At 56.0% G+C, this 12,379-nt stretch overlaps 5 protein-coding genes across 5 annotated transcripts; 2 read left to right on the top strand and 3 right to left on the bottom strand.

Moving 5' to 3' along the window:
• Window positions 1-121: 121 nt before the first annotated feature.
• Window positions 122-1,117, bottom strand: V2A60_009842 (uncharacterized protein; the record flags this gene model as incomplete). Its single annotated transcript, XM_083261106.1, has 4 exons — window positions 122-623; window positions 686-910; window positions 984-1,023; window positions 1,063-1,117. The coding sequence occupies 4 exons, from the start codon at window positions 1,115-1,117 to the stop codon at window positions 122-124; spliced, it is 822 nt and encodes a 273-aa protein (XP_083117232.1).
• Window positions 1,118-2,530: 1,413 nt separating this feature from the next.
• V2A60_009841 (GNAT family N-acetyltransferase) lies at window positions 2,531-3,472 on the top strand (the record flags this gene model as incomplete). Its single annotated transcript, XM_083261105.1, has 1 exon — window positions 2,531-3,472. The coding sequence occupies one exon, from the start codon at window positions 2,531-2,533 to the stop codon at window positions 3,470-3,472; it is 942 nt and encodes a 313-aa protein (XP_083117231.1).
• Window positions 3,473-4,300: 828 nt separating this feature from the next.
• On the top strand, window positions 4,301-5,430 carry V2A60_009840 (arylamine N-acetyltransferase family protein; the record flags this gene model as incomplete). The annotated part of the gene is made up of 2 exons (XM_083261104.1): window positions 4,301-4,668; window positions 4,821-5,430. The coding sequence occupies 2 exons, from the start codon at window positions 4,301-4,303 to the stop codon at window positions 5,428-5,430; spliced, it is 978 nt and encodes a 325-aa protein (XP_083117230.1).
• A 186-nt stretch (window positions 5,431-5,616) lies between these two features.
• V2A60_009839 (uncharacterized protein) lies at window positions 5,617-6,500 on the bottom strand (the record flags this gene model as incomplete). Its single annotated transcript, XM_083261103.1, has 2 exons — window positions 5,617-6,242; window positions 6,344-6,500. The coding sequence occupies 2 exons, from the start codon at window positions 6,498-6,500 to the stop codon at window positions 5,617-5,619; spliced, it is 783 nt and encodes a 260-aa protein (XP_083117229.1).
• Window positions 6,501-6,897: 397 nt separating this feature from the next.
• Window positions 6,898-8,874, bottom strand: V2A60_009838 (Na+ dependent nucleoside transporter C-terminus-domain-containing protein; the record flags this gene model as incomplete). Its single annotated transcript, XM_083261102.1, has 2 exons — window positions 6,898-7,185; window positions 7,258-8,874. The coding sequence occupies 2 exons, from the start codon at window positions 8,872-8,874 to the stop codon at window positions 6,898-6,900; spliced, it is 1,905 nt and encodes a 634-aa protein (XP_083117228.1).
• Window positions 8,875-12,379: the final 3,505 nt, after the last annotated feature.

The raw sequence follows: 12,379 nt of genomic DNA, 5'->3' as shown, positions 1-12,379 counted from the left end.
CCATGACTTGCCAGACTGCACATGTCTTTCAGCATGAGATTTTATTTCAGGACAGGTGACATAACAATGGTAATGGCTGGAGTTTTTATGTCATTACAACTATGGATATGCTAGAGATAATCTATTTGGATTGCTGAAATATGCGAGCAATGTCCGCTGCAGCCTGCTTCGTCATGGGATGCAGGCCAACGCCGTACAAGAAGTGCTGTGGTGTGAGGATCCAGTGACGGATATGCCCTGAAAAAATGTCCCCCCCCAGCTTTCCAATCTTGCTCCTGGCTTGGCTCACCAGCTGCGCCACTAGATCATGAATGGCAGCTTTCTGCGCACTGTTGAGGTCGGCATCGCCAAAGTCGTGCCATATTGCCTGCAGCTTGTCAATAAAGGCTTTGGGGCTGTGAGGCCAGTCCTCGAGCGGGTTCGTGCAGAGCGGATCCGGGATACCAGTCTCGCAGTAAGACAAAAGTCTGGCATTCTCGGGAAGCGCGGGGAAGCTGATGGAGTCGGACCAGGCGGAGACTGGATCGCCAAAGGTGGTGAGGGCAATGACCCGACTCCGTGCATGCTCATCAACGAGTGCGTTGGAAGGATCGAGACTCTTGTGGGCACAAAGCGCTCCTTGGCTGTTAGGATGAATGTCAGAGACTTTTTTCCCTTTGGAAAGTATAAGACGGCTCTGCTTTACCTCCACCCAGAGATGACAATCTTTGCAAGAGGACAGCGGGCCGAGTAGCGCTCTACCGCCTTGCCGAGACTGACCGCGCAGCTTTCGGGGCCACCGTCCTCGATGTAGCCGTCCAAGTCGGCGAGGTAGTCTCGGGGATCGACGCCCTGAAGTGCAACTCTGCCTGCGCCAAACTTGGAATACAAGGCGTCGCGGAAGGGTTGTCCGACCCAAGGGCCGATATTTCTTGTTAGGAAACAAAAATGAGTTTTAGGTCAGGAAAGTGGCGGCTTGGTGGATGAAAGTGTGTGTTGCATACCCAGAGTCAAAAGTCCCCCGAGCAAAGATGACGGCGAGCTCTGCGCAGCTAGATCTGTCCTAGTCATTGGCAACATCACCGGATTGCCGGCCAGCCAGAGGCGAGGATTGCGCGGCGGCGGCGGCAAGGGCCATTGTACATGCGAGGGTAGTGATGTGATGCATGATGAACGAATTCTGACCAGCAAGTTCTGGAGATGAACGGGCACTCGATTTGAAGCTTTGCGGTGTTTGAATAAGCAGAAGACTTTGCTCTTTTTATCAGTACATGCGGCGAATATACGGCCTTGTCTGGCTACCGACCACCACGCAGACCCCGGATACAATGCGACATGACAACGGCGGACATTGTACAGACCGTACCCAAAAATTCCGTTTCATGTTTAGTTTGAAAAGTTTTCAGAAAAAGGCAAGTGAAATATCTGCGGGTAATGGGCCATTCGATATGGGCATCAGCGCCGAAACTGGCCCAAGCGTTTGTCTGCTTCGTAAAGCATCGAATGAAAATCGTCTTACTTGCCGTTCACCGCGCACTAGCGCTGCGACATTGCTCAGCGTTTGCTCGCATGCAATATTTCTCCGTTGGGAAGTTTTTGTTCACAGATTCGGCGTAGCGAGCTCGATGATTCTTGGCGGCCCCGGCCTAAATGCAATGCCGCGCCAGCATGGAAAACCAGGATGAGTGGCCGGCCTTTGCTAAGGGTCGCCGTTGAGAGGACTAGGGCCAATGATATGAGGGAAGAGCGCAGATCCGGCGAGCCGGCTGAATACTAACTGATCTCGGCGATTGCCTCCGGATATGCGGGATGGGCCGGTGTTCCATATGGAGAGTATGCTGGGCTGTGATCGGCTCATTCCGTCTTGGAGATTGAGTTGCCACGAAATTCATTAGACACAGTACTGAGTTACTGTAGAAACCTTGATAATACCACTCGATCGGAATCTGATAGAAATACCAGGTCAAAGGTACTAAAAAAAAGGCTCTGTTTATGCCGCTCTGTCATGTGTCGACGTTGCGTTGCCAGCCAAGAGCGATGTGCATACAAGAGCCTCCAAATTAGTTGCGCCATGATACTGTTTTGCTTCAACGCCTCGTACACATACAGATCTGGGCAAATATTACGAATAAATTTTTTATCCCAGATTGCCACAAATCTTGCAAAGTGCTCTACCTTGAAATTGATATTTTCCAAATTCTGTCATTCTGCCCGTGTGAGTCACCAAGAGGGCGGAGCAGGATCGACCACACGCGAAGAGAATCAAACCGGCTCGCCGGGCTTGGCACCGTTGAACCACAGACATCATGACAGTCTCTTGCTACGAGGGCCAGCTGCATGTTCGCCCATAGGCTTACGTGGACCATGATCCTGCCGTTTCCAAGGGCCGGCAGATCCGCGTACGTGCCGGGTACTAGAGCCGCAAACTAAGAGATGCTACTAATAAGGCTGTCGGTCAGGCCAAAGTCGGAAGATGAAGAATCGGCCAAAGTTTTTTGTAATTTCTCAACCTTGTTTTTTTTCTTCGAACAAGCTCTTTCCAGAAGACAAGATGGATATCAGATCAGGAAGCGACTTTACCGTCGAGCAGATTGCGGCATGCTCCAACGAGGCCTTTGCCGACTACTTTGGCCACCCCATCGTGTGGACGCCCGAGGAGCTCGACGGCTACATGCCCAGCCACTGCATCTCCAAGGAGCGCAGCTTGGTGGCGTGCCCCGAGGGTAGCGACACGCCCGTCGGGTTCGCGCTCATGGCCTACCGCGACGACCTCCCGGGGCACGCGCGCCTGGCCGGCATGGGCGTCGTGCCCGGCTGGGCCGGCAAGGGGGTCGGGTCGAGGCTGATCGCGGCCATGGTGGACGCCGCGCGCGCGGACGGCACCGAGACCATCTGGCTCGAGGTCATCACCAAGAACGCGCCCGCCATCAAGCTGTACTCGCGCAACGGGTTCGAGGTGGTGCGGCCGCTGGCCGGCTGGACACGGGATGCCGACGACCCGGCCGCGGCCGGCGGAGAGGGACGACAGGCGGCGCCGGAGCGGGAGAAGGAGCGGAAGCAGGAGCAGGAGCAGGAGCAGCGGGGTCGTCAGCAGCCCGAACTGGAGGAGTGCACGCCGGACGAGGTGCTCCGGCTGATGAAGCGGCACGGCGCCGCCGCCGACCTGCCCTGGCAGCTCTGGCACCAGTTCGCGCTGTCCGCGCGGCCGCAGAGCTGCCGCGGCTTCAGGCTGGGCGCGGCGCACTGCGCCATCTCCGACCCGGAGGACGACAGCAAGGACACCGTCAACCTGCTCGGGGCCGCGGTCGAGCCCGAAGCGCGGGGCAAGGGAGACGCCACGGCGCTTCTGCGCGCCGTCATGGCCAGGTACCCGGGCAAGAAGTGGAAGGCGCCCGCGACCATCCCGCTAGAGTACGGCGAGACGATTGCGAAGCGGCTAGGGTTCACGATGGAGACTATCAGCATGGACTTGATGAAACTTTGTATTAAATGATGTTACTTGATACATGTTCTCAAATGAAAAAGAGGTTCTTGAGGATGGCCCATCGTGTATTGGTACATCACATCTGCTATTCATCAGCGGCTTTGCCGAGTGTTCGCTGTTCAGCATCCGACTCGTCCGAGTAGATGCCCGGTGGTCAGGCCATACATAATACGGGCGCTGTCAATGATAGAATAAAAGCAAGACACAAAACACTCATTAGTTTGGAAGCACCAGCCTCCCCTTCCCTACGATAAACACACAAAAGCACTTTGCTTGCCGCGGCAACTGCTACCTCGCGCTCGGTTCGGACTCCCGACCGCACGGCGCCGCGAAACCGCCGACCGCCGGGACCGTACGTACAGGCACCAAAGGCGTCGGGGGAGGGCTCTTACTAAACGATACCACGTGGCGCAAGGCTTGCAAATCGATGGCCGCTCCCGCTCATGGCGAGATGCAGGCGGGCTGTGACTAATGGCACTTTATATCGAATATGACTGGTGTTCAAGTCCCTGCCATTTGCTCAGCTTTTTTGCGAAACCCACGGGCACACAAGACTGGCCCACTCCGAGGCAAGGCTCTACTGATACTCTTCCCGTCTAGACAGAGCCGCGGCGTCGGTGCAGCAGCCGTCGGTGCAGCATCCGCCTCCAAACCTAAAACTGAGCACGTTTTCGTTTTCCTTGTTTCCTTTTTTTATTTTTTTTAGTTTTTTTTTTGTTTCCTCGCCCAGCTATATATAAAGCCTCGCCAATTACCATTGTCAAGGGGAGGGGAAGCGAGTTTCGCCCAAATCTATCCCGCAAACAGAAAGAAAACGTTTCCACGACTTGAACAAAAATGTCCCTCACGGAAGGAAACTCGACGCCTCAAAAGACGTCGCTCTCGGAAGAGCAGCTCGACCGGGTCCTCGAGCACATCGACTACCCCCGGTCCAGGCACGCGGCAGACCCCCTGCGGCGGCTGCACCAGCTGATGCTGCACCACATCGCCCGCGTGCCCTTTGAGAATGTCGGCATCCACTACAACCCTACCCACCAGCTGTCCCTGGACCTGGACGACCTGTTTGACAAGATTGTGGTGCGCAGCAAGGGCGGCTACTGCGTCGAGCTCAACGCCCTCTTCGCCGCCGTCCTGCGCGGCCTCGGCTACGCCGTGCTCACCGTCGGCGGCCGCGTGCGCGCCGGGACTCCAAACTACACAGGCTGGTTCGTCAACGGCTCCCCTCCCCTCCTCGTCTTTCCCGCACAAGTCGTCCCTTTTCTCTACTACTTCTTCTTCTTCTTTTGCTGCATCATTTTTTTTTCTCCCGCCGGCTCAGTCGCGAAACCAACTGACGCTCAACCCCTCCTCACGCCAGGTCTCACATGTGCCTGATCGTCACGGTAGACGGTGCCAAGTACGTGGCCGACGTCGGCTACGGCGGAGACGCCGCCATGCGGCCCATGCCGCTGATCTCGGGCGCCGAGTTCCCCGTGTTGGCGCCGCGCCGCGGCCGGCTCGAGTACCGGAGCATCGACCTGCACTCGGACCCGGCGCAGCGGCTGTGGGTGTACTCGACGCGGGACTCGCCCGACGACGACCCGGCGGTGCCCTGGGTCGAGCAGTACTGCTTCGTCGAGCTCGAGTACCTGAGGCCCGACTACAACCAGATCAACTACTACTGCAGCAACCACCCGGATAGCTTCTTCATGTCGCACCTGCTCGCCGCGCGCGCGCTCGTCGAGGCCGACGACGACGCCCCGGGCCGCGAGGGCGGCGACGTCCGCCTGGTCGGCGTGCTGACGTACTGGAACGACGAGGTCCGGCGCAGGTCCGAGGGCAGCACGGAGCGCCAGGTGCTGGAGAGGCCGGCGACCGAGGCCGAGAGGGTCGCCGCGTTCGACAAGTGGTTCAGGATCCCGCTGACCGAGGCGGACCGCCAGAGCATCTTCTCTACACGGCTGGCGCTCGACAAGAGCCCGGCGTAGCCGGCGCAAGGGTGCGGGGGACGGGGGGGAAGAAGAAGCGCGCAAAAAAAAAAAAAACGCCCAATTGTTTCTACTACACTAAGCAGGAATAGCAATACAAAATTCATTGCAATTTTCTTTGAGAACCCGGGCGCCAGACGAAGCCATGTACAGTAAAAGCTTTTTCAAGCGGAATACAGACTCCCGTCACGCGTGCAGCTCAACCACCTGCCACATGTCTCCTTGGCAAGCAACCACGCCGTTCGTTTCCAGAGTGACCTTGCCCGTCAGGATGCTCTCGCACGGCAGCTGCCTGGAGCCCATGCGCACCGTTCTCGTCCACGTCTCCTCCTCCTCAACATCCTCCTCCTCATCCTCATCCTCGCCGCCGGCCGCCGCCGCCGCCTCTCCGGCACCACCCCTCTCCGGCAGCACCCGCTCCCAGCGCTCCAGCGCGATGCCGTGCTCGTCGCGCACCAGCGCCTGGCACAGGGCCCCGATCCAGACCAGCATGCCCTTGACCGCGCCGGCGTCGACGCGCAGCACGGCAATGAAGTCGCTCGTCGGCGCCAGCAGGTCATACCACAGCTCGTCGTATCCCGTGGCGCGACCCGTCGCCGGGTTCACCATGGTGCCCTTCTCCAGCGTCGTGCCGTCCTCCTGCGGGTACATGTCGCCGACGTCCGACACGCCCGCCGGGTCGGCGTCGCGCGAGCTCACCCAGTGGCAAAACGTCGAGCGCCGAATCGGCTCGCCGGTCGGTGCGGTCGCGGCCTCGGAGATTGTCGTGCCCGCAATGGCCCAGTCGAGCCGGTCGAGCGGCAGTTCGCCCGCTGTCGCTTGCCCCATGTTAGCGGGAAGACGGACACGGGGTAGAAACGAGGATGGAATGGTATCGAGTGTTTAGTTTCTGGAAAGGAGAGGGGGAACGGACCTGGTTCGTTGCTCAAATTGGCCGCACCGTCGGGTGGCAGCAGAATGCGCAAATCCACGAAATGGTTCTCTGGTGAGGTAAGGACCACAGTAGATGTCGGCTCGGAGGCCTCATCGGGGTACCATCGGATGTACTTTCTGTGCGACACGGTTCCCATTGTCGATATGGCTTCCACTCAACCAGCCGTCTGCGAATGTGTACAGTGCAAATTTTAAGGTTGCGGGGAGCGGCGAAAGCTGCTTTTATGACTAGATTCCGGGGCCGCCGCTCCGGTAGTCGGGGTCGCGGGGTGGTGTGGGGTACACAGCATGATGCTTTGGGTAAATACGAGGGCCAAGATGTTTTCAGCATTTCAGCGATTGATAATCCGTCCTGGCCATCGTCATCATAATTTCATCAGCATAATTGATATTCGAGGTTTGGTGAATGCCCATATAGGCGGATATCTCATGACTGCGTATACACTACAATAAAGCGATTTCCTAATCGCGGGTTTTACTTGATTCTTTTACACTGTGCGACTCGACAATGTTTCCAAGCATTGCTGCCACACTCTAACTTGGCTTGACGCTGACAAGCGTAGCCTGGTTGGTGACGACAAGTCCGGCAACGGCCGCCGAAGTAAGGGTGGAAAAGACACCGGAAACAAGCGCAGAGAAGGCAAGGCGCGAAACATCGCCGGCGCGCGCCGGGGCCAATTGCGACAGGATACCAATCTGAATACCGAGTGAGCCGATATTGCCGAATCCGCAGAGAGCATAGGTTGCAATCAGTTGAGAGCGAGGTGTCAGGTCGGCGTAAGCCGAGTCGTCGACGAGCGACTTGAAGGCATTGTACTCGTTCTGTAGGGGCAAGCGTTATTCACATATTCCGGGAGAAACTGTATTCATAGTGCGTCTAGCATGTAAACTTACGGTGATGATTTTCTCCGCGATAAGACGAGAGACGCTGAGAAGCTCGTACTTGTTCTGAGGAACACCAAGCAAAAAGGCAACAGGGAAGAGGACGTAGCCCAGAATGGTTTGCAGCGTCAACTTCGGGTTGTTGATGTTCAGGTAGTGACCCCACCAGGTGAGAAGGCCATTGATGAGGCCGACAACTGCAATGATGCACAGAAGTGATGCGACAATGGTTCCACCAATCTTGATGCCGAGCCAGGCGCCGTTAGCAAAAGCGTGCAGAAAGTTTTCAGCCTTGTGTTCATCATCGTCAGGAATCACGACGCGACCAGCAGTCAGGGTTTCTTCAGTCTCGGGGTAGCGCAGCTTGGAAATGGCGAGTGAGGCTGGGATGGACATGATGCAGGAAGAAACGAGAGCTTCCTTGTTCAGACCAAGACCAATATAACCGACGAGAACGGAGCCGGAAATAGTCGCGAAACCGCAAGTGAGGATTTGGTGGATTTCGGCGTTGGTCATGTGCGGAACAAACGGCCGGACCAGCATGGCAGACTCTCCTTGTCCGATGAAGGGTGTGGCAGCAGCGACGACTGCTTCAGCACCGGACACACCGAGCGCCCAGAAAACAAAGGTGGCAAACTTTTTGATGAACCACTGCAAGAACCCAACATAGTAGAGGACCTGTACGAGAGAGATGAAGAAGATGATGGCAGGAATGACACCAATAAAGAACCAGGGCTTAGCAGCCGTGTCGGCATCAGTCAAAAAGGTGACACCATCTTTGGCGAATCCAAGCAAATCACCAGCACGGTCGGCAATAAAGCGGAAAATAGAGTAACCGGCGCCAGTGCGAAGAACAAAAAGTCCAATAATATACTGGGCGAGCATGCCTCCAATGACAGTGCGCCAGTTGACCTTTCTTCGGTTGGCACTCGTGAGCCAAAAGCAAAAGATGATGATGGCCATTCCAAGCAAACTAATAGCACGGTTCCCACGAGTGTTATTGACACTTTCCTCGGTGACAAAAGACCCAACAAGCATGGCAGCAACGGTGACAAAAGCGCCGGCGGGAGTACGCAACTTTGCCGGGATCCTGTTGTACACCACGACGCCGGTATGCTTCCACGTGCTGCGGATGGCGTTGCTGACATAGCGACTTGGAACATGCCAGAAGACAATACGCAGAGTGATACAAAGCCAGACAAGGAAGGGAATGATCCAATTCTTGTCTTTGCGATGCAGAATCAGCGAAGCAATCCACCAACCAGTAAAGAGGAAGAGGAAGAACAGGTGGACAATGATGCGCCCGGGGCCCTCATAAAAGGTACGGAAAGAAGACTTGTACTCAGACTGGCCCTCGACATCATGTTGAGCCAAAATACCAGGCTGCGGCTTCTCGGTATCACTGTAGTCTGGTGGCGTACCAGAGGCTGCAGCGTCTGTGTGCTTATGCAATGGAAGGTCGGTTTCTTTTGTGTATATGACATCGTTTGCAGGAGCAACGCCAGGCGCGTGGTGAAGGTGGCCGTGTGTGTGCTGATGTTCGGGCTCGAGCGCTGGGTCAGAGTTGCGGCGCATACCAGGCGTGGTCTCATGGGTCGCCTGCGCGGCGTTGTGATGAGCTTCGGCCATGACGAAAGACTTATGAGCGTCGTTGAAGACGTAGAAGAGAGAACGAGAAAGAAGCCAGAGGAAAATCTCTAGCTGTTAAATTTTGTCTCGCTTCTGTGTTATGCGCTGTCAGACTGGTGACGGCGCAGAATATAGGTGACGGCTTAAAGATGCCAGTCGCAGATGCCGAAGCAATTGTCGCAAAGGGCTCACAAGTGAGGTTGCTGGTTGACAGCAAAGCAGCGAAGAAAGGGCGACCTACGCTATCCTGAGCCAAAGGCGAGGAGGGGGAAGAGGAAGACAGGACGGAGGAAAGGACCTGGGGAACAGCAAGAAGGTTGCTGCGAGATGGCACACACGAGTTTTTGTATCCACCGGGGTCGCCGGCCGCAGGTTGGGGTGAGCCCAAATGGCCTTCTAGCGGCTCGCGGGCTGTCTCTACTAATAGGAACGCCAGCTCGGAGTCAAGACAGAAGCGGACGTGGAGCAAGATGGCTGCACTAACCCACTAGCCCAGCCCGCGGAGCCATGTCCAGGTCCCCACGAGGGGAAACTTTTGCAGCAAGGAGCCACACCGGAAGCGCCTCACGACTGGATAGGCTTCTGCACCGCGCGCTGTAATGATAACAGTATGTGTGGGGAAGGCCATCCATCATACAGTGTTGTTAATGTGCGAACCCTCGCACCGCAATCCGACAGGTATCGTTGCAATGGTCTCGGCTGGTGAGCCGTGGTGTCAGTCAGGTACAGGCGCTGCATGTAGGTCGCAAGCTCCTCGGCCTTTGATGTCGCTGTTTCTGTCTGTATATGGGCACTTCTGAGGCGCGCAGTTTGTGCATTATATCGGGCTTCGCCGCTGATGTGCAGTATCGAGGGCCAGTGCCGTAACGCTGTTACCTCTGGACATCTCTGGGCCACCTGCCTTCTTTGTTCTTGCATCTTGGGCTGTCGATAGATTACCTAGCCTGGCCTATCACACACTCTGCTTGCATTATCCGTCGCTAGCGCGATGCTCCTCGGGCTTTGGATGCGCCGATGTCCTGGGACGGTGATGCATCAATTCCAATTGCTCGGCCTTGTATGGCCTGACTCGACCCATATACTCTGCAGCCGCGCATGATTTGGCCATCGTCGGCGCTCATTGACGGGATGCACGCAAGTCGATCGCCTGGCCTAGCTGTTCAGCTTTGAAGCGTTGATCCTCAGGTAAGAGCGTGCTCTAGGTCGGGTCAAACGGCCGCTCACATGCAATATTTACCCCGTCTTGTAGTCGATGCAAGCTCAATTATGATGTGTGCGATCTTTCTCCACTGCTTCAACGGCCCTGATCAAGAAACTGTATGGAGACTTGAGCTTGTGAGTTGATGCATCAGATATAAACTGACGATGATCTGGCAACATTGTCTCGTTGGCAAACGCCAACTTGGGTCTACCAGCTGCCAACCGCCAGACCACCCCCGCAGTTAATGCCACATCCATCCCATCCTCGACTCTGCGGCAACGGGTTTTTTAACAGCCTTGTCATTATCATCTCTACATTCCTTCTAACATGCCTTCTGAACATGCCTTCTGAACATGCCTTCTGAATAGGCTTATCGCATCTCCCTCGCTTCTCAGTGTTCCGGTAACTTGTCTATCAGAGCAAACACCGAGCTGTGGAGCTCAACTCGTTTTTCTAGCGGGTCGCGCAGGGTCCATCCCCAGACCTGCGAGCACCCAGGTTCGAACCCAAGCCAGTGAGTGCCGCAGAAACACGGACATATTAGACGGTTTCCGGTGAACGAGCAATTCTTAGCCACGCTACAGATTTGAATTGCTACTCGAATCTAATGTACTGATTTATCTTCCGGCTCATAGCGGCACAATCAGGATAATATCCGAGGTCATCAACGGCAAAGGGGAAAAAAAAAAGTTGTCGACGCCACTCGAGTGGATAGCTCGTCTCGGCGCGTCTCCAAGCCATATCCATACGAAAACTGGCTCCCTTGTCGCCACCCGCAAGCCCTGCTGCAGTCGATCAGCACTTGGGCCCGAATTGGAAGCCTGCTGGAACTTTTGGCTCTGCCACCACGCCGGGCTTGTGCCCTAAAGAAGCAAGACCAAAGTGGCCACAGGCCAACGACTGGCTGGCGCGCCGCCGCGAGATTTGCTGCTCATGCGACCAGTGGCGGAGGCTGCTGCTTGTTATCTCGAACAGTGACGAGGTAATGTGGCGGCCAGTCAGCAAGTCTGGTCCAGCTACGAAATTGCGCTCGGGGCATGCGGAGCGTTGGCCAAGGAGAGAAGCAGACATTAAATTGTTCATTTACCGAATGGCAATTCCACAGCATTACATTGTTCACATATCGTTGACCTGTCCATGTCGTCCGACCTCCACAAACAACATGGTCTCGTGCTGTCAAAAATTTTACCTTTACTCATATGGCACCCCAGATATGGTCTTGCGGGGTCGCTGGGGGCCGTGTGGATATGGCGTGGCTGTTGCAGGATGGCAGCGCCATGCAGCCACCAGATCAGTGCAACGACAGCCTCGGCCTCCTCAGCAGAGAGCTGGCTGTCTGGACACGGGCACTAATAACTGGGCAACTGGGGTTCCGTCTTCCAGTGGAAGCAAGCAAGGTGGTCCCAGTCTCACAAACCACTTCCAATTCCAATGTCATCGTTGACGATACTGGGCTACGGGACAGTATATGTTGCAGCCACAGCGTCGCTCCCTTGTGGTCTGTCTGCCTGCAAGCGATCCTTGTAAATTCTAGCCCAAGGTCAGTTGGCAGCCTGTGTCGGCCGGCTCCGAATGCACAGCCCTTGCAGCCGCCGCCACAAATTACCAACTCGAACGAGAGGCGCAACCTCGATAATGACGGACCGCCCATCTCGTCTTGGGGCGTTCATCAAGGCTTTGGACTAATAAGAATAAGGGCTCTTTGATTCCGAAGCCGAAACACCCTAGGCATTGTTGGCCGGCAAGCCACCACCACCTCCAGGCCATTCTGCCATGGCGGCGCACTAACACCCGCCAACAACCGGTCGTCGAGCTCATCTCAGCTGCGACTTGTGTACAAGGAAACTCGGTTGCTCGAGTCTCTCGTTTAAATCTCCCGAACAACCAACTACCCCAGCCTCTCAGAGGCGGTCCTACAAGGCTGGTGTGCGCCACCGACCGCTCTGGCCCGTGAGGCCAGCGGCATGGTTTGCCATGTTCAGCGCAATTCTTACCGAACTTTGGGCCGTCACTGGCCGTCATCCGTTTGGCAAGGATGAGATGGCAGGAGGTGCATATATATTTATACATATACATGAACCACATGCTGCCACTCAACGTAGACGCCACTGGGCTTGCAACCCAGGTACCCGTCCAGAGCACACAACTAATCATCGCGTCTCTCAGCACAGCACGCCGCCACACGTGAACAGCGTCCGTCCGTGCCTCCGGGATTCACGGCGGCGCTCTATTCTACCTCCTCTTCAACAAACCACCCTGTAAACAGTCATCTGCCCACATTTAAGCACGGTTCATCTTCTTCCC

Source organism: Cordyceps javanica, chromosome 7 (assembly GCF_051103115.1).
Source record: "Cordyceps javanica chromosome 7, complete sequence".
In the NCBI taxonomy this organism is placed as follows: Eukaryota; Fungi; Ascomycota; class Sordariomycetes; order Hypocreales; family Cordycipitaceae; genus Cordyceps; species Cordyceps javanica.
Note: the sequence above shows the minus strand (reverse complement) of the source record. Positions and strands in the feature narration are given on the sequence as shown.